This window comes from Nipponia nippon, unplaced genomic scaffold (assembly GCF_047370975.1).
Source record: "Nipponia nippon isolate SJK-2023a ecotype South Korea unplaced genomic scaffold, ASM4737097v1 scaffold_7, whole genome shotgun sequence".
Classification (NCBI taxonomy): domain Eukaryota; kingdom Metazoa; phylum Chordata; class Aves; order Pelecaniformes; family Threskiornithidae; genus Nipponia; species Nipponia nippon.
In genome coordinates, this window is record NW_028262391.1 from 1,885,687 (window position 1) to 1,906,203 (window position 20,517).

The 20,517-nt window shown below is 45.6% G+C and overlaps 1 protein-coding gene across 7 annotated transcripts in view; it reads right to left on the reverse strand.

Moving 5' to 3' along the window:
• LOC104019597 (calcium-activated potassium channel subunit beta-2) overlaps window positions 1-20,517 on the reverse strand; it is a 153,148-nt gene that overhangs the window by 73,004 nt on the left and 59,627 nt on the right. Inside the window, exon 1 of one of the 7 annotated variants that reach the window (XM_087740390.1) lies at window positions 10,841-10,942. The exons of 5 other annotated variants lie outside the window; for them this stretch is intronic. In XM_087740390.1, coding sequence (XP_087596516.1) covers window positions 10,841-10,860 — 20 coding nt within the window. In that variant the 5' untranslated portion in view covers window positions 10,861-10,942. Of the gene's footprint in view, window positions 1-10,840; window positions 10,943-20,517 lie in introns of those variants that run through there. One more of the 7 variants, XM_087740389.1, reaches the window with a different exon arrangement.

The window sequence follows — 20,517 nt, forward strand, 5'->3', positions numbered from 1 at the left end:
CAGCTAATCTTGTTTGGGTGCAACCATGCCTGCCCCTCGCTGTGCCAAGCTCCTCTAAGGAAAGGAGGGGATATCTGTGCCCAAATCACTAAAACAGGCATTAATACAGTCTCACTTTCCCTGTCTTCACCTCCCTCAAGGGCTCTCTGCATGCTCCTACCCACCGCTTGTCACTTAGCCCTGGTGGTCCCAGGGTGGACTGCCCCGAATCACAGCAAGACTGCTCCAAAACCAGCTGAAAATGGAGCCGCGACGTAGTTACAGAAATAAGAGAAGAGTCACTTTGTCCTCTGTAGGCTTAGCACCTCTTTACCTCAAACCCATGAAGAGCTCAGCATGCAGGGGTCAAGTCGGAGGGAGATAAAGTACAATTCATTTCAGTGGTATTTTGTATGCAGGGTCTGAGCTCAGGTGCACTGTGTTACCAAAAGCTGATAACAAATAGATATGAAACACCTTTGAAATGTTAACTTATCCTGAAAAGCCCATTTCTTGAATATGTCTAAGCAACACAAAGCTTCATCCTAGACAATCTGCTTCCTTCTCTCTATTTTAATAAGCGAGAAGCATAGCATATGGCTGGAAAGGATGTGACAAATACTCCCATATTCCAACAGCTCAGGAAAGGAGGGATGTTGCAAAACTTCAAGAAATCCCTGTTTCAAAGCACAGAGGTGAACAGACAGGAGAGACAGCTGAGAGCAGCGAGGTCTCGGGCAGGAGCGTGCCTCTTCCTCTCCACAGCACGGCCCCGTCTTTTCCCTCCCGGCTGTCAGTGGCTGCGTGGGCTGTGCCCTCCCAGGGGCTGTTTTATTTTTGACCTGCATTGCAAGAGCAGCCAGAAGACCAGGTTTCTGTCATGCCTGGCTCTGTTTAATGCAATATGTGCTCGCTCTCCCCAGCTGCGTTTTCCCTGTGCTCCTTCTGAAGTTGGGTTTGCTGCTGAACTCCTTGTGTGGGTACACTGTGACCCATTTCAGTTCAAATGAACTAGGTTAGCTAAAGCAGTGTGAAATGTAGGTCTCTTGCTATTTTGCCTTGCTTTGAGTGAAATCCATTGGATGCAGAAGACCAGTCCCTTGGCTGATGTCAGTCGATGTACCTCCTTTGACTTTGATGGAGGCTCGCCTATTCGTTCAGCTGCAGATCTTGCCTGGCATCTGGTACAATCTATCCTGTGTGGTGTTTATTTTAATAGCCTGATAAAACTATTATTCTCAAGGGGAGATAGCGGCTGGTAGCTGTGTGTTTAGCAGAAGTCTGCACCCATACAGATTCCATAAGTATTTGCTTCAAAGATGTAAACACCACATTAGCCAATTAAAGGAGTGTCCTTAATAATTCATCAGGCAATTAAAGTATTCATTGCCCTTTATCCCAGAGAGCTCCACCAGTGATATATAATCTGAACCTAAGTTAAAATGCTTTAATAAATGAACAGTGATGCAATGTATCAAACATAATGAGAACATTAAGGCAATGAAGGGTGTTTTGTCAAGAATGGAGGATATAACACAGTTAGTGGAGCTAACTCAATTTCTGGAAATACCACTGCTCTTGAGGAGTGGGGCATGGAGGGGGATGTCTGGGGAAGAAATCTTAGTAACACGTTCCAGGGAAAATGTACCTATTACAAAGTTAGAGATGGAAAAGGTCTGTCTTGCCAGTTCTTATTAATAAGCCTCTTGAGAATGTCATGAGAAAGGGAAATAAGCAACTGAGAGGGATTATAGCAGAAGCAGTGTTTCAGTTTAGCTCTGACTGCTTGTCATAGTACAATATTGCTTCATGCTCATGTGACGAAAAATGCAAAAGTGGGGGGGGAACCAAATGCTTTTGTTACTAATTCTGGCCTGGATGTTAAAAAAAATGACCCAAGAGGTTAGGAGTCCAATTCACACTGGGTTGTAATCAGGTTTGGACAGTTTGTTTCCCTTTTGAAAATCTCAATAACTACTGTAAAAATGCCAGAGCCTTGGTGGTACCAAATCTCGTCTGTGCTGTTACCTCTGCTGCTGGGAGTTGCTTCTGGTAGTGCTTTGTGGGGTGAACGTGTACCCGAAGATGTGTAGGTCATGTAAACATACAGTTGTGATGTGTTGCGCTGTGGATGAAGGACGGATGATGATTTCATCTTCCCATTTTTAATAGTATTTTGAGGTGGGGGGATGATTAAGGGCCGCTATTACTGCTTTTGAGGAACTGTTTTGAGCCATTCAATTCTGGATATGAAAGGATGGGATGGAAGTGAATGGAGATAGGAAAATGATGGTCCCACAGTTCCCCCTTCCAAGCTCTGAGGTTCAAATGTGTTGGTAAGTGATTTGCTTTAATGGCAAAAACCCAAATGAGACTTGTTCTCTGACCAGAGTTTGAGATGGGCTTCACAGATATTCACAGCTACTTTGACTGTGGCCATGAATGTGGCATGCTTTGAAAACAGGTTCCCACAATAGTGCTTTTAGTGGGTGTATCTTTGATCTTTTTATGGTGACACCCATCATCTGCCAGTTTAGGAAAACTGCCCTGTTCAAGGCACTGTTCTATGCTTGCTGGTTTATTTGTAAGCTTTTAGAGACTTGTATGATACCTATGGAAACTATGGACATTAATACTGGAGTCTTAGCACAGCATCTTGCATCAAAAGAAGCTAACTGACCAAAAGACACGTTGTGGGGTCCAGTGTGTGCAGCAAAGACAAGGACAGGGGCTCTATTCCCGCCTCAGTTACTGACTGGCTCTCTAACCTTGGATGCTTTGTGCTATTATTATTTTGCCTTTGCTTATTTGGTCGCTTGTGAACTCTTTGGAGAACGAACAGCTGCTTGCTGCAGGATTGCACGGTGCTTAGTGCTGTTACTATATGGCAACTTGTAACAATAGCAGGGACGGCTATTGGATAGTGAGCTTTGTATTAACTAATTTGGAGCGGATTATATGGACTAGAACAGTGTAATTGAACGCAGGGCTCATCTTTTTCCCCACCGCTTGCAGTATACGTTAATTCCATTTACTTATTTTGCCATGCTTTCTCCTTCGTGTGATGCAAAGGAGAGTCAGCCTCCTGTTACAAACTCCCCAAAGACTTTTGGGGCTAGAATCTGCTCTTTACTACATATCAGAAAGCTTTTGTAGCTGTCGCTAGTCTCTGGAAGAAGCTACTTTCCAGACGTACATGCAGCTCTGCCATCCCAGCCTGCGCGGCAGCATCTGTGCTGGTGCGCTGTGCTACCTCCCCTCCCAGGAGCGATGGGCTGGGGAGCTGGATGCCTCTTACCCTGTCCTAGTTTAAAGAATAACTGCATCTATAGGGATGAAATATTTTGGTTTGTCAGGTCACTTCAGAATTAACTTTTTCACTGGACAAAACTTAAGGACAAAAGAATACAGGTAAATAAAAGCATGAGCCACAAAACCAAGAGCAAAACATGCTTTTAATGTGATACTTAATACAAATAAGTCTTGGTTGGTTTAACTCAGCCAGCTTTTAGTTCTTTGTTGTAGGTTAAAGCAGGCACCTCCCTCTCTTAGCTTCAGAAAGGCACTGAGAAAAAGCAGTATCCCCATTTCTGCCGTTAGGAGCCTGCGTGCCCTTGTATTTCCCTCTTGCCTTTTGCATTTGGTTCCCTTCATTTTGTAACCGAGCATTTGGATGCCGTTCAGCCCGACGGGGGACTACAGCCGTTCTTTTCCTCCTCCTCGTTCTGGTCATTTGGCTGACATTTCTACTGTGTACCTAAACTTTCCCGTTCCTGGATTGTCTGCTTTTCTTTGCAGCCTTTTGAAGGCAGAGCAGTAAGACCTTCTGTATTGTTATGAGATTAAAAAAACAACAAAAACAAACCAGGCTTTTAGGACAGTCATAACTACTTTCTCTTGCCTTAAGATGCTTAAAGGAGAAATGGCTTGTGTGGTTTACTGATGCTCCACCTCACTGTGGGGTTACAGGGACTGCTGAAGGTCCCTCTGCAGCTAGATACTGCCATTATTTCATTTGTATAACTGCTATTCCTTGGCATAAAACTTAGAAGGAGACCTGAACCGAAGCCAAAGATCCAATACCCTATCCTGAGAAAATCAGGAAAAACTCAGCTTTAAATTTGCTGTGAAAATATTTGATTTGTGATGAATTGGGTGGTGATGGGGGAATAAATTGCTGCCTTGCAGAATTGCATGCACAAGAATTTCAGTAGCTTACAAGAGAAGTGTTCTTTTTGATGACTGCCTGAATCCTCCCCATGTCATATAATTTATGTTAATTAAATGCTGATGGAATCTGAAGAAGCATATTGATGGAAGATGTATTTGAGATACTGTTATTAATTCATCATTCAGTAGCTAGTGCATGAAATAATACATTCCTAGGCTCTGATTTAGGACATTTCATTTCCAATATTACCAAGATGTCTCTTTCCTACAGAAATAATCCTTTAAACTACCGTTAAAAACAAAACAGAACACAACAACACAAAAACAAACAGCAAAAAACTCACCAAAAAACCCTTTGGAGGCAGCCTGGTCGAACAGCTCTGAAGCAGTAATTATTCACACACTTTCAGAGCTATAGCACATACTGATCACAATTCTTCAGGCAAACAGACAATAAAACATTAATTTAAAAATAGTTATAACATTCAAGTATGAAAGAGAACTTCTAAACTCAACTACATGTGCTTTATTGCACTGCAAGCTTACGTTTCGGCAAGCGTAAGGGCATGGCAACCTTTCTGGAAGCTCAGCAAACCTACAGTTTGTACCTAAACTACCTACGCCGGTAGCGAGCTGCGCCCAGGACTCAGCATCCTCCATCCAGCTGAAGCTGGCTGCGAACTTGACCTTATGACAGGGTGATGTGGGGACACTGGTGGTGTCCGCTTGAGGCGGGTGGCCTGGTACTGTCCCAGCAGGTCAGGGATGGTCCCTGCCCCTGCTGAGCCTCTCCTTCTGCCGAGATTTCCATTAGCACCAGTGCTGGGGGTTAGCCTTGGCTGACCCTGAGCTGCCACCAGCGGCACTTCGGCAGCTAAAAGCATGGAAAAGGGGACACCTTGCCCCAGCTGTTGGCTTGTCACCTCTCTGGCACGGTGGTGTAATTATAAGTAGTAAAGGCAGGTGAGCCTGGAGAGCATCCCAGATGGTGTGTGGCTGCTGCCAGTGCAGGTGGCTGACAACGCAGAGCACAAAAGGAAAGATGGTCTGGATACCCGAGACCCTCAGCTAGGGCTGAACTAGGAAGCAAACTCTAAAGCAGTAGAATGGGATGTTTTGGAGAACAAAAGACTGAGGAAGGGTGGTAATGATAAACATACAAATAAGTTTGTATTAGACTGCCTTCACTTAAGGGGGAGCATTTCTATTGACTTCTGTGTGTTTTGGATCAGGTCCTGGGTGATGAGAGTGCTTGTAAGTGGTCCTGGATAGTTGGAAGCAGGGAGTAAAAACATGGGAGCCAGTTTCCCACCATGTCATGATACTCACTGGTGCTGGAGCTGATTTCATAAGTCATCCGTAAATGTCCAGTGAGTATTTTATAAGCTCATTTGGGGAACCAACAGTGCCTAGAAACTTAACTGTTTCCATTATCCTGAGCTTTGCTGCAAGAAGGGAGGCAGTCTGACCTCCAAACGTTACTGTTCTTCACTAAAGGTTGGCTCTGTAACCTGCCCCCACCTGCTATGCTTAGTGTCACCAAGGCTGTGACATACAATTCCCACCGACTCTGTAGTGTCTCTAAAAAGGCTTTGCTGCTTTCATGGGACCACATGAAACTGGGTCCTGATTTGTCTGCAAAAGTTTTCAGGGGTTCACCCAAGGCTCACAGCTTTCTCTCCTCCATAAAAGCATCATTGCTTCAGGAGGTGGGGAAGTGTTGCTGTTGACAAGTGTTACGTTAATGCAGGAGGATGTTCACGCTTTCCCCTTCACTGCATTGAGCCCTGGGGATGAGTTCAGAAACGATGGAGAAACCTAATGATGAGCTTCTCTGAGATGATTACAAATGTAATGGGGAATGGAATGAGGTAAGCAATGAAAATCAAGGTGAAATTTCCCGACTGACTGAAGCTGAACTAACTGTGGGCACTGCTGAAAGAAGCTGGCCCATCCTCTACTCCTAGGCATGAAGGCTTTACCACTTTCTTCACCCAATACCACCACATGGGTGGTAAGCTGAGCTGTTTTTAAAGCTATGGGATTAGTTTTCAGGTGGCTGACTGAGCTAAAGTCAGCGGGAGATTTCTGCTCTTGCTTAAGATGGAGTAAAGTTGCAGCATTGCCAAACTGAGCTGCACAATTGAAAGTATAATGTGGTTACTGGTAACGCTGTAGGTTGGATATATGGGCATACGTGACAACTATGCGCTCTCTCTGCTTTGGGGAAATGTTGGCTTCACAGTGCTCATAAGCAACTGGAAGAATCGAATATTAGGTTTTAGCCTCCAGGGACCCTTGAATTGCACCATCTAGAGAGAAATTAAGATCTGGGAAGAGGCTTCTTTGAGCATCTGCATGGAAAGGACAGAGGTGTTCCAGATTGCAAACAGCTACTTTCCCCTTCTGCTCCCTGAGACTAAACAATCCCAGAGTCATTCTGCATTTTGCTCATAACCATTCAAACTGGTGAATTCTTTTATTTAAATGTAATTCCTGCGGGCTTCCCAAATGGTAGCTGGAAACCCTTCCTTGTGACTCCACCAGGTCGCTTAGAGAAAGCACTTTTAGCCCATTGCATTTGCTAAGGAGACTGTGTTATTCAAGTCAGTACGAACCAGGTTTGAAAACAGCGTGTGTGTTTGTACAGAGCAGGCTGCTCACTTTAATTCCCAGTTAAAGCTGTACTTGGGGAAGGCTCTGACTATCCCAAAGATCAAAGGTGTCCATGTACATAACCTGCTTCTTGACTGCTTTCTGCTAACGATAGTATCTGGCCAGGTAATCCCAGCTATTAGCAGTTATAATACATGGGCAGCTCTATGTAAGAGGTGCAAAGCTGGAAATACTGAGGAATTGCTCTTTGCCCCCCAAACCATTTGGATTTCTGGAGGATCGACTGGAAAAGGCCCTTGCAGGAGACATGGCTAGGAGCTACCTGCTTCTCATGCTGGTTGCACTCATGGATTCAGGCATCTCTATAGCCTGCAAACCTGTGTTTTCACTCCCTAGCTATCAGTCTTCAGTGTTAGATGTTTTCACGACAGTAAGGCTTGAGAATATTGCTTGCTAGGGCTGCTGTTTGCCTTTGGTTTTGGCTTCTTCACATCCCAGGGTTGAGGCATGGTGCAAGATCAGAAGCTGTGTGGGCTGTAGAGCAAAGCACAAGAACTTTTTAGCTTCTGCATCGCATTCACGTCCTCTTTGCTTTGGCATTGCTGTGGTTTTATGTACATTCACTTGCCTGGGGACCTGTCATCTTATTTGTAATCTATTGTTTTAATTATTTTCTCTGAAGGTGCCCAAAGACCTTGGGGTATTGAGATGCAAATACATTATTTATTCATTAATTATTCATTATTGCTAACTACTTGCTACAATGTAGTTGTCTGCAATAATGTGTCTGGGTGAACCCTCTCCTGCGGATAAGAGGGTAGCTGCTTTATTTGCCAAATATTCCTTGGTCAGGGGTAAGATTTCTAAGAGAACTGGGGGGAAAAACAGCTAAATTTGGCCAGTAACTCTTTTTCTGATGGGAATATCTAAGAGTTGACCTAAAAATCATCAGATGGAATACAGGCTCCTTAATCAACATCTGGAGGTCATAACCTACTGCTGATATTTGTCCCAGAATTGCCAGGAGAGGGGTTTACCAGGTGGGCAAAAGGGCTGTAACTGCCCAGGTTATCACTGACTTTTTCCACTTATGAAATCTGTCTCCTCCTTCCTCTGCAGCTTCACCTAGGTCTGAAACTACCCCGATTACTTCTGCAATTCAGTGCACAGGTAGTTGTCTTCCCTATATTTTGTTTGAAATGTAGAAATAAACACAGAAATGTTAAAAATAGAAATAACCCTGAGCTGAAATAATTTCCCGTTCCTGGCTGCCTGCCTCGTGCACCAGCCTTCAGTCACATTTCATCTGAGATGGCTGAGGCTGGAGCTGCCCGGTGCTAATCTCAGCGATGGTTTTCTCAGAGATGCCGGTCCCAGTTTTTCATGGACTTTTACTCATTCCTTGTCCCTCTGCGACCTGATCTCCATGATTTCCCTATGCTATTGCCACAGCAGGAGATGCACGTTCTTGGCCAAAAACGCAGTGACTTCAGCCCGCCTTCCTCCCTAACGCTGCGGTTCATTGTACCGCTCGGGAGCAGGGAGGGTGGTTTAAAATTCATTTAATTTTTAAGTTTAAACCATTGTGTGGTTTAAAATTTAGGTGAAGGTCTGAGCTCTGGTCCTGGCGGGGGCTGTGATCCTCTGCCAGCCCCACCAGTGCACGTGTGGCTGTGGGTGAAGTGGGATGGACACCCAGTGCAGCTGCTGCTGGGACGTGCTGCTTTGGAGCCGGTTCAACACAACTGATGAGCGACGGCTTGAAGCAAGGTCCTTTGAAACATCAGGGAAGTTTCAATAGGCTGTAGGAGATCTGTTTTGGTGTTTTGCTTAAAATAACTAATAACTGCTGAATTTTTTGCTTTTAAGCTTGAGGGGAAACCTCTTAATTAGTTAATTGATTGGTGATGGGTCAGAGAGGTTGAAATACCTCAGGTAGATTGATGAGACCAGACTTTCTGGGGATGGGAAGGCAGGCTGGAGGGGTCGGAGGTGGGGGAGAGCTGTGTGTGAGATCTAGTGACAGTGTTTTGTCCTCCCAAAAGAGCGTCTCTTCAGGGACTATTGCGGCAACCTGAATTTGTGTGTGCATATCTGGAAATAAAGCTCCCCCATGCAGGAAAATCGGTGCAGGCTGCCGGGCACTGTTGTGACTAGTAGGTCCTGCAAGACTGTCGGGAGAATTTTTTAGTGTCTTGAGATCATTTCTGGAAGCTCTGAGACAGAGAGGAAAACCTCTTTGGCTTCATAGTCTCATCAAAAATCCCCCGGGACATTGTGGTCACCATGACTGTCTGCTCAAGAAATTTTTGCATCTACTTGATTACTGTGTTGGATTGCCAGAGGAATCGAGGAAATTAAGTCTTTAGTGCTACGGACAGATTTTCTGATGGTCCTGGAGAGGGCAGAGAGGAAGCTTGGGTAGCAAATCCTGGCACTGGAAGGGTAAATCGAGCACCCAGCATTGCCGTCAGCTCTTTAATGGAAGACAGCTCAATCACTGGCATGATCAATTGCTATAGGTTGAGCCCATGGCTATTATCAACTTTTCCTATGTCCTTGCTGCTTGTAAATTTAACTCCACCTCTCAATAATTTTAAATGAAAGGCACAGCAGTGCTGCAGAGAAAGGAAACAAAATGTTTCCCTACCACGTTGCTTTTTGAGTACGCCTCTTCTCTGTATGAAACTTAGCTTCTGCATGTTGTCTACACAGGTTTGTGGCTCGAGTTTGTACCTCTCCTTGCTCTCTGCTGTGGTTGAGTGCAGCCACAGCATGACGCAGCTGCGATGTACCTAGCTCTGCCCCCCCATAGTTACGAAATCCACTTTGTAAACACTTTTAAATAAAATGTTCTTGGGAGAGCACAGCCCGTTGCACACGGTTGTGAGAGTCTCTAGCAGAATTGCATATATTAAATGGTTAGTGTCTTAGATGTTTTGCAGGGTAATTCTCTCTGTTGCTCTCTCCAGTACTCCCAGTGCTCCTGCCCTCTTGGAGTTGTGTGAAAGCAGGACTTGAGTGTTTTCAGTCTCTTGCTGATCTACCTGGAGAGATCTAGAAAGCAAGGTGGGAAAGTCCTGGAAAAGTGACTGTCAGCATTCTTGTGCTTGCAAACAGCTTTGGAGCCATGCTGCTCGGCTGCCACCTCCATTTGAGAGGAGCATGAAAAGGGGCATCCGTGACCACCCCAAAACCATCAGGGCAGTGGCTGAGCGCTGCTGGCTCAGCTGCTGGGGGGAGATGGCCTGGAGCTGGGGTGAGGAATGACACAAAAAGCCTACCTAACGCAAGCTCCAAATTTGGCTGTAGGCGCACAGCGAGTATTTTTAGCTTTCACACTCTCCCCGACGCTTAGGTGTTAATTTTATAGCACCCCAATCTGTTTGCCTACAACTGTCTGTCTCACGCAGCCCTGCTGTCCGCTTCGTGTCAAACCCAGGCACGAAGCCAATGACTGGAGGCACTGGATATGGCAGCAACAGGAGCATCCTATGCCAAAACCACCTCCTAGGCCTGGGTTAATAGAATACCGTGCAAATGCTTGCTCAGTTTAACAAAAAAAGAAGAAATGTCAATGCGTCCTGGCAACTGAAGGCCTTAGTGTGTAATTGTGAAGAGACTAAAATTGTGCAGAAAGTGATAAACTCGGAGTGTCTCAGCATTTATGGGAATGAATGCCCCATACATTATCATCAGACATTATCATATAAATTATCACCTTCTCTATACCTCCCAACTGTACCATAACGCTGCTCTTCACCATGCAAGGAGCAGTGAGGAACCCAGTGTTTCACGCTGCTTTTCATACAATAAAAGTGCAACATTATTCTGACAGCCGTTCTGTTTGGTGCCCGGGTGCCTGGAGCACATCCAAAGCCGTCTGCCCTGCACCTGCGAGACGAGCAGAGCTAATCTGACACTGCATCTGCTTGCTCTGCCCGATGCTCCTCATAAATAAAGAAACAGCTCAGACCGACATCTGTAGAAACTGGATTTTACAAGCCTCGCTGCCACATATATTTCAATCTTTGCTCAAAGGAGAGAGAGAAACAGAAGTCGGAAAGGATCCTACCTTTGACGCATGGTTGCCATAGTAAAACCAAACTTCTTCACGCAAAGGGTGTGAAAAGGTAAAAGTTTGTACTTGCAGCAAGTAGGTTCATTATAGGAAAAAAATAACAGAGGGAAGAGCTGCAGGGAAGGAAAACACTCCTTCAGAAATTTCATCGTGGGTCATGTGAGACAAAGGAGCCACTGAAAAGGCTTTAACACGTTTCAATTATGTTGCTTTCAACAGGTCTTGCCAAAGCCTAAACCCACAAGCTTTCAGGCAGAATGTGATAATGATGGAGATGGGCTCAAAAATGCAAATGACGGAAACAGGATCTGATGAGGGGAGTTTGCTTGAGGTGGTTTTGAAAAACAGCATTTCTCTCCAAATCCTCCCTGTGTTAGTCTGTCAAGAAGATGTATACATGTATATATGGGATGTGCTCAACACCAGAAAGATATGTCACTGATGAATAAAGACTTTGCAGATGGATACCTGCAGGTTTAACACACAAACAAACCTGCTTTGCCATTGTGTGTTGCTGCCTGTTGAAATCTTCTAGTGAGCAAAAATACGGTACAGAAACAGCCTCTTGGCCAGCAGATTTTCTCCAAATGCATAACTGGTACCAAGTTGTGACACTACATAAGCTAGCAAAAAACGTAACCCATGATCAGAAAGCAGCATTTGCCAGAGAGAAAGAGTTTTCTCCCTGGTTTTGTAGAGCCTGTTAAGTAATTTAGCTGACTGTGTAGGGCAGACAAGGGCTGCAGCAGCTTACAGCTCTCCTCTCTAAGTGCCTGCAGCTGCTCCCCCCATTCCCCTCCTGTCTGCTCCTCGTGGCTATTTTGATCCTGGGCATATATTGCAAGCACCTGAGAAGGTTTGCAAAGCAGCGAAGGGCTGTTTGCCTTCTCTGCTTGACATGGGAGCCCTGGGGCGCAGGAATCGAGCTGCAAGGACACCGTGTGGAGAGGTTTGGGGATCCTTCCATTAGAAAAGCAAAACTGGACCCATCCTCGGGTCTTTTCCCTGTACGAAGGCAGTTTTTATTCAGTCTTTCTGGTTGTCACAATACACGTATGAAGCCATCCTCCCTTGACCTGTGATAACTGGTGTGTGAAAATCATGTGCCACTCGCAGTGATTACAAGGTCGCTTTATCCAGCATGGGGCAGATCCTGGAGCTTTTACGCTGATTTTTCTCAGCCACTATTTCAAGCCAAAAATGTCCTTTAGACAAGCTATCTGTAATTATAGCTGAGCTAATGTTTACACCATTCCCCCAGCAACCACCTCATTTCCAGGTCCCCCGCTTTTGCCTTGCAGAGCGCGCCTGGCTCCAGACCTGGTTTTGCCTTGGATGAGCTCGGTGGAGGCCGAGGTGAGACGCTGTGATTTGACCCGCCTCTAGCTGAAGTCAATGCAACTTTTCTCTCTCTCTTATCCTATTCATTTAGTATATCAGGGTAGGGTTTTCCAGACGGGGATGATGTTTGCAGTAGCACTATGGTGTGGTAAATAAACATCAGAGCCTGCTGTGCCTATAGAAAATATATTTGCCCCAGCGAGCTTGCTGTGCAGGGCAAAGGTAGCTGTTGGATGTTGAAAAAAGACACTGAATGTAAGGACCCATAGGTAAAAATAATAAGCAAGAAACTCTGCTCCGCATCTACGTAGGAAGCTTCTGATCCAAAGCAACACGCTTTTTAGATTAGAGAAGCTGTTTATGAAAACGATATCTGGGGATCTTTAACTGGTACAAATGAAAGGAGCTCGTCCTCCCCTCCCTGCAATTTGTCAGTCTCCAACTTCTCACCTCCTGGCTGCACAACTCAAAACTGGGCTTTTATCTGAGGAAATGAAATTTAGTAAAAAATGTTTTTATACAAGCAATCTGATCCCTAAGACTGGGGGGGGACAACGACATTAGAACCGTAGTATTTAATGTAATTTAAAAGCTGATTACCCTGCATGTGGAATAAGTACTTTTCATGAGGCTTTCTGCTATGTATGGTATGCACCCTAATTTGTATTAACGGCTCCTAAGGACCCATCATAGTTTATCAAGAAAGTAATATGCATTTTAAAAGCACTCAAATAGAGATTTACATGATAAAATTTAATGACTCCGGAATGCGTTATTAGCTACCATACACTCCTAGAAGCAGTCACTCGCTTCTGGAAAATTAGATAATTCAAGAAGCCCATGAAAAACTTCGCTCAGAATTAAGCTGTTGTTCAGCCGCTCTCCAGGATTTATTTCTTGCATTAAGGGGCGCTTTCCACCTCAGCCTTTGTATGGCGAGTGGCTATTTTGTGCGCAGGAACGCCGCTGTGATCCCTTCTAAAGAAAACAACCTGTTAAGCTTTAAAGCTCATTATTTATCTTATAATGGCCTTATATCTTTGGCGATATTTCCCTGCAATTGTCCTGTCAGCCAGATGCTAAAAAAGATATCAGTATAAGCTGGTTTCATGATATCTGTGAAATATGGCTGGAAGATAACAACGTTACTGAGATGATGTTTTTAAATCATGACAAAAGCTAGCCAGTAAATTGATAGCTTCCGTAAAGCCAATGGAAAAATTAATACTGTGGAGAAGTGGGGCTAGCAACTGCATTTCCCCCAGCAAGGTGAGATCAAAGCAACTGTGAAAATGAAAATTCAATGATTCTTAATTGCGCTGAAGATTAGGACCCCCATGATACAAAGGCTCATCTGGAACAAGAAAAAATACATGCTAGGGAATAACTATGTCCTCCAAGTAAAAGGATTAACTGACCTTTCTCTGCCCTAGTCCAGGTACTTTTACTACAAATGTACTTCTCAGTGAGACTAGTCATGTCCTTAAAAGTGAGTGATTTACGCTTTTTTCCCCCTGCGTTCTGAACTGACTTTTCATGCTGTCAACTCTCCACTTTTTGGCTATTCTGTATTTGCAATTATTCTTACGTGGACAGCCTCAGTACCGGGGACTCGCTTTGTGCTGTGGCTGCGGGTGCTAGCTGGTCAGCCTGGCGGTGCTGTCCAGGCATGAAAGGCTGCCAGCCCAAAAACCAGGAAAGATTTAACCACCCAGACCCATCGTCTGCATCAGCGTGCTGCCGCTGCACTGCCTAGAAGAATTTTTTTATTTTAATTTTTTTTTTTGGTCCTTAGACCCGCTTCCCCTGCGGGGCTTATTGTGCTCTTGTGGTTTTACGCCTTCTCTGCAGCTTTGGCAGAAAGCTCTCTGGAGCAGAGGTTTGGGGGGCTGCAAATGTTTGCATATTCCACTGCAGTCTAGAGAGAATTAATAAGAGTGGAAAAACAGGTTTTAAATGCACTACACTTTTTAGACACTTAGATACCAGAGGGTCCTAGTTGGCTGGAGCAAACTCGGATAGCTAACAGCTGGCAAGGCAAATTGTTCTGAAAGATTAAAAGCCTTGACTTATCTTGAGTGGCACTAGAAATGTCTACCCACCTTTACAGGGCATGTGCTGCAAGAGATCAGCTGCTCGCTGTGGTCAGGGGAAGGACGTAAGGAAGGGAGAAGGATAATTTTACTGAACTGGTCTGCTCTTTATCCATGCCTCTGCATGACAGGAGAGTGCAGAAAAGTGCATGCAAATGTGAGTTATAGCTGAGTGGGGCAAAGCAGGAGCTGGCAGGAGACTGGGTTGGCTGTGTCAGAGCAATGACCAGCAAATGCCCAGCAATAGGTGCATGGCTTGCATTACCTAAAAGCTATTATCTGCTGGACAGCAGAGAAATTAGTATGGCAAAGTCACATAAAGCTGGTTAGTGCAGAAGTGATTAGTGTAGTGCACTGATTGCTTCTCACCTGGGCTCAATTGCAAACGGGCCAGCCACAGCGTGAGCAGTGGTGGCCAGCCCAGCGTGGCGGGCACCGGCTCCGCGGCAGGGGAAGCTCGGCCAGCCATCGCTGGCAGCAGCATCATCCTGCCCAGGTGCCCAACAGCAAAGGAGAAGCTGGGAAAGGCTGCCTGGGGCTTTCCTGGGGATTTGCTTGGATGGTTTGTTATTTTTACAGGGCTGCGTAGCAGGGGCTGAAGGAAGTAGGGTCAGGTTGGTGCCAGTGGGGAAGGGGATTGTGCCATCCTTCTCCTTTCAAAGAAAAAAAAAGCAACTTTTGGGGAGTTCTGTGTATCTTGTAGGGCAGTGATAACTGAGTTGCTGCCTTTGGAGCCCTTCTGCCTGGACTGCTTTCAGGCCACGCAGGAGTTTAGTTCAATGGGAGCTTTGCTGCAGGGGAGGAAGGAGCCCTGGCTTATCCCCAGCTGACCCGCACTCGTTACCTGTTTATAAAAAGGCTAAATGCCCATGAATGCAAGTGCAAATCTGAAAAACTGGGCTGCCTCCAATCGAGCTGCAGCTGCCATTTGGGTAAATGGCACACAGCTTTGTCTTGTGCTGAGGAGTGGAGAAGAGGAGGTTTGGGAAGTGCTTCAGCATCCGAGGTCTGTGCAACCTTGCTGGGAGCAGCGCTCCCCTTCCCTTGGACAGGGTGGCCCTGAAACACCACCGTCCTGCCCTGGTCCTGCTTTATAACCCCTTTCCACAGTTCATCAGAGGCAGATAGGGTCAAAGGCTACTTTTAATTTACATCTGGTCCTTTTGAGGTATGGCTCTAATGAGGTACCTAAGAGAAGGCATGTTCATCGTCGTTCTGGTCCGATGAGTGCCGTGGCAGCCTGGGCTTGGGGTGGGGGAAGCCTTCTTCCAGCGAGGCCGTGGGAGGCAGCGGAGAGGGCAAAGGGCGACCTGGGATATTTGGAGGTAGCTGGAGAGGGAGTGGTAGCGACAGGCAAGGGGTGGGTGCAAATGGGGTGGATGACTTGCACCCTGGGGTATTTTTCCTTAGCACATGAGAGAGGAAGGGGAGGTGAAGTCTCCGCTGACATTTCTCTGTGGAGTAGCTGCTCGAGAAAGTGAAAAACAGAGTCTGGACCCATCTCCCCCTTAATGTCTCACTAACAGCTGCCTGGGATGGATTTCCAGCTGTGTTAATTACCTGTAATTGGCTGCAGCTTTCTGGCCAGCCCCCCCCTCCCCAGGAGGCGATGGCCCGGGAGAACAGGGGTGGCCCCTCCGAGGAGCTGCTCCTGCTGCGTGTGGCCGGAGCCCCCTGCGCCTGCCTTCCCCCGCTCAGCACTGACGCGCCTTGGGCATCTTAGCGTCTTCGGGTGCTCAAGGGAAAATAAATATGTTAGCGCCCGCTACTTCGATAATAGCTTTAGAAATATGCATATAAAAAAAAATGTTTTTTTCCACGTGGGTTTCTTGTCATACATTTCTTTCAGGTGCCTGATTCTGCTGATCTCGACTGGAGCATTATATGAGTTTCTGGGAGATGTAATGGGAAAATAAACCTTGAAAAGGGAGTTTGAAGTGTTCCTATAAAAACACGAGGAAGTTTTCCTTTCGTCCTACCCCAAAGCTAGGCTTTGTTCTGTGTGCTTAAAAAAAAGGTGGTTAAGAGTTTGAGGTGCGTTTGGTATCTGTTTACACAAAATCTAGGGCTTAGCTGTGACGAGATAAAAGTAAATCTGGCTTTATTGTTTCTCTTCCTCATTTAAGCGATCGCAAAGGAGCGGCCGTAGCCCTAATGCTCAGACGTGCTCCTTTCACGTTTAGTTTTTGCTCGTATGAGCGTAAGGCAGACTTTGAAATGAATTTTCTGCAAATTTGTTTGCATGAAATTTGGCACAAAGCAAATTCAAAACTTGGCACGGCAACAGTGAAGGGGAAACCATTCAGAAATCCAGAGAAACAAGTCTGGCAGCGTTTCAGTGTTATTTACCTTGATCTAAATTCTCACTTGTGAGTACTGGGACTAGTGAAAAATATGCCGTGCTCCTCTCTTCTCTCCTCCTTCGCTAACCTGGTAGTACTGATTAACTGACAGGCCCGTGGGTCTCGTATTATCCCCCGACGTCCGTCAGAAAAAATTGTGCTAATTAAATAGGTAACCTGAACGGTTCGGTCTGGGAGTGCAATTTCTGAGATGGAGTGGACATGTCTATAGGTAATGTGAATGCTTTGAGTAATAATGTTTAGCACTAATAAATTAGATTTTTGGAACGGCCATAAAAATTCATGCTTCAAGGCTTAAAGTTTATCTCTGTCAGGATAAGACCTTCGTTGGCACATGTTATCCTGCATTTACCAATTAAGGAATTTCTTGCATCTTCCTTAGAAGACTCTTGCTGGCTGGCTTTGAAGACAGGATTGTGTCTAGGCAGAGCATTTGCCTTACTGAGGTGGCAGCTCTCGTACCAGGTGCATTGAGCCGGGGGGGATAAGGCAAAAATGGATGCGATTCCATGAACGCAGGAGTAGGAGACATTAATTGGGGTTTAGTCATTGTGCCGGGATTTGGGAGACCGACTGCTAACTTTGTTTTAGGCTTCCTATGTGTTTTTGGACAATTCGCATAATTTTTCTGTGCCTTTGCTCATCTGCTTTCAAATGAGAAAATACCACCCCTCTTCCCACACCTTTTCAGCCGAAACGCTAACCCTTTACCGAGCGGGGATCGGTTCTTGCTATGGGCTGGGACCAGTAAGTACCTGGCACTGCACAATCACGGAACATTGATTGAATTTGAGGGGTTTCATTTTTAGCTGCGATGCTGTTGCCACTCTTGATGATAAGGGTGACAGCTGTAGCTTTGCATTTTCTGAAGTTTATTGGTTTCAGCATTTGTTTTTATGTTTCATTTTCTTGTGTTAAAAACTGCTTTTCACGCATAATAGCCTGTTTGTTCGATTTTTCAATTGTGAGGATGGATAGTAAAGACAATCAGGAGTTAGCAGAATGCGAAGTAATTTGACAATATCCCTAGAATCTGAATGAAGAAATCAGGGTTAATTTATGATAAAACGCTTCTTTTGCAACACATGTTCTGTCCTATTCACACGGATTTAGCAAAAAAAGATACCACAGAGCAAGACACCTCTGAAATCTGAGGAGCTGGGGAGAGCTGTCAGATATAATTTGTAACTGGTTTTTCATGTCTGGAAATAAAGTAAGCTATAGATGAAAAAGATGAGTTAGGAAAATGAACTCTGTTTGGATAAGCAATGTTTCCTAGTCATGTGCATGTGAAAGTCAGAAATATAATGTATAAAATAACATTAGGAAGGAATGGAAAAAAAAAAATGCTATCCTGGGAAACGCGTGCCTGAGAATCTGAAAGGCAGATACTGCTTCAGAGAAGGAAGGTTTGTTTCTGTAGTTACTGTGAAACCTCATGAATGAAAATGTCGTTCTTCTGGATTTATGATACTATACAGTGCAATTTAATGGCAGGCAATAGGCTCTTTGAAAGAAGAGCTGATGGTCCGGTTCCCATGATGCTGTAAATATACCCACCCACAAAAAAAATAGCCAGAGAGAAAGAGCTAGAAAACCGTGCGGTCTCTAATGACCCCTCCACCTTTCGCTTCCCTGGCCAGACACTACTGCCCTGCTTCTCTCCGCCCCGGGATATTAGTTATCGTGTAACCAGCCTCAGATAGCGGCAAAATAAACAGTCAGTACCTGCGATACAGCAATCCATTTGCAGCTGGTGCTGTCCCAGTCTTTCATCCCTCTCTGCTGCTCACGCCAAACAGTCTAGAAATATGAATAAGGCCCTCTAGGAAAGCGAAGCAGCCAGAGAGACCGCGTGCGTGTGTTTAGCTGCTGGGGTCTGTGCGAGCTCCCCTGCACGAGGCGCAAGGCTGGCTCCTTGCTCGGCACGCTCTCGGGCTGCACCCGGCGCTGGGTCAAGGCACTTGGCTCTGCAGGATGACCACCAGCCCACGAGAGCAAGGTGGCCGGCTGCCTGTACAGCAGCGTACGGCAGGTCACGTGGAGCTGGCGTGGTTTCGCTCGCTGCGCACCGCTGCTTTGGCACAGTAGGTATCTCTGCGTTTAAGGAACATGGAGTGGTGAGCAGGATAATGTCAATGGTATCTCAAACATGGCCAGCTAATTGCTGCCCTGCCCCTCTGAGACACTGCAAAAACATATACCTAGGTGCAAATCTTGCACAGCAAACCTGCGTATGCTTTGGGTTTCATTTCTTCTGTGAAAGATATATTGAGAACTGTCAGCCTGCCGTTGACTGGCAGTCCTGATCGGGGGCAAGACACGCAGCGAGGAGTGCCTGGGTGAGGCTGTGGGAGGGCTCTGGCTGCAGCGGGGGCTTCAGTCCTGCCGAAATCCAGCCTGGGGGACTGGCTGGGGGTCACCATGTGGTGTGATGCTCATGGGCTCCAGCCCCACCGAGCTCATTTTCCCAGCAGGTCCCCTCCGCACAGGACCTTCCTTGGTACCCCTCCAACGCCCACCGGCGCATTTACAGGGGTGGGAGAAATGGGGCGCTGCCTCTCCTCCCACGGCTGGGGCAATCCCCACGGTGTTGTCCAACGCCTTTTGCAAGCGTTGCATTCGTGTGCAACATTTAAATGCATTTATTGATCTTTATGGCTATATGTTCGTCTTCCACCTGGCACAACCTGAGGCTTTAATCGGCTACCATGTCACACACATCAATAATAAATATGCCAATTAGATAAAACTATGCTTATTGGTTCAGAAACTACTTTGCGTTACAGATGACGCATGAAGGTGCACAAACGTTGCTGTATGCGAGCTGTACAGTCTCACGAGCCGAATACACAGACGCTCATTCAGATCACAGGCCGGGGACTTGCTCCTGCGCCTCTGCTTGGAGCAGCTAACCATGCAAGTGCTTCATCGCAAAAAATGGAGACTTTCGATATTAGGTGACGCTGTTACAAAACGAGTTTACGTGACCGTTTGCGACCTTGAAATCCCTTAATGTAAAATCGCTTGCCTGCATCACACCTTTTCTAACCTGTGCTGAGAATGGCAGACCAATGCCCGTCTTCTCAGGTCTCTGTTTCCCAGGGAAGTCTAATGACTCTCGATGCCAAGCTGCTTTGAAAATCTAGCCCTTAATTTTGGCAACTCTTTGAAGATAAAGCCTTGTTATTGTTGGTGTTTCCAGCTTTCAGCAGATCCCAAATTTGTGATATTGTATTTCTGTCTCCTACCAGCCAAAATAAGGCAGTGCACAGCCACCTTGTAATGAACAGAAGAAGGGCAAGTGGCTTTGTCATACCTCTGATTAAATACTTGGGTTTGATTTTGTATCAACTTTGAGTCAAGAATCAGGATGGTTTTTGTCCAAAACAGTTTGTTCGTCTTTAGTTGACTAAAAAAAGGTCTTTATACTCAGTCTCTGGCTGTCATTGGCACTGTGCTGTAAAATCCTTTCTGTTGGGTTATTGAACTCCATCATAAAAACAGGCAGGGTTTTTTCCCCTCCATCACTGAGGGATACTTTTCATATTCTAATCCCTTTAGGGTAAGGCAATTTGACGCCTAATATAATTTTCAAGGCAGAATATATTATGAAGGCAAAATTAAGCAATAACATTTATTCTCTGATTGCCTTTATAAACTCCTAACACATCTTGGCACACCTAACTCTTTTATATCTCTGACATATGCATAAGAGATGAAAGGTATCAGTGTAAAGAAATGCAAAAATCATTAAGGATGCTGTCACAGGTGACTATGATATTTATTCATGCACATTTGGGGGACTTCTAAGGCTTATGGTGCGGTTCAATAGAAATTACAGGGTTGGGGTTGTTCTTAGTATTGACGGTTG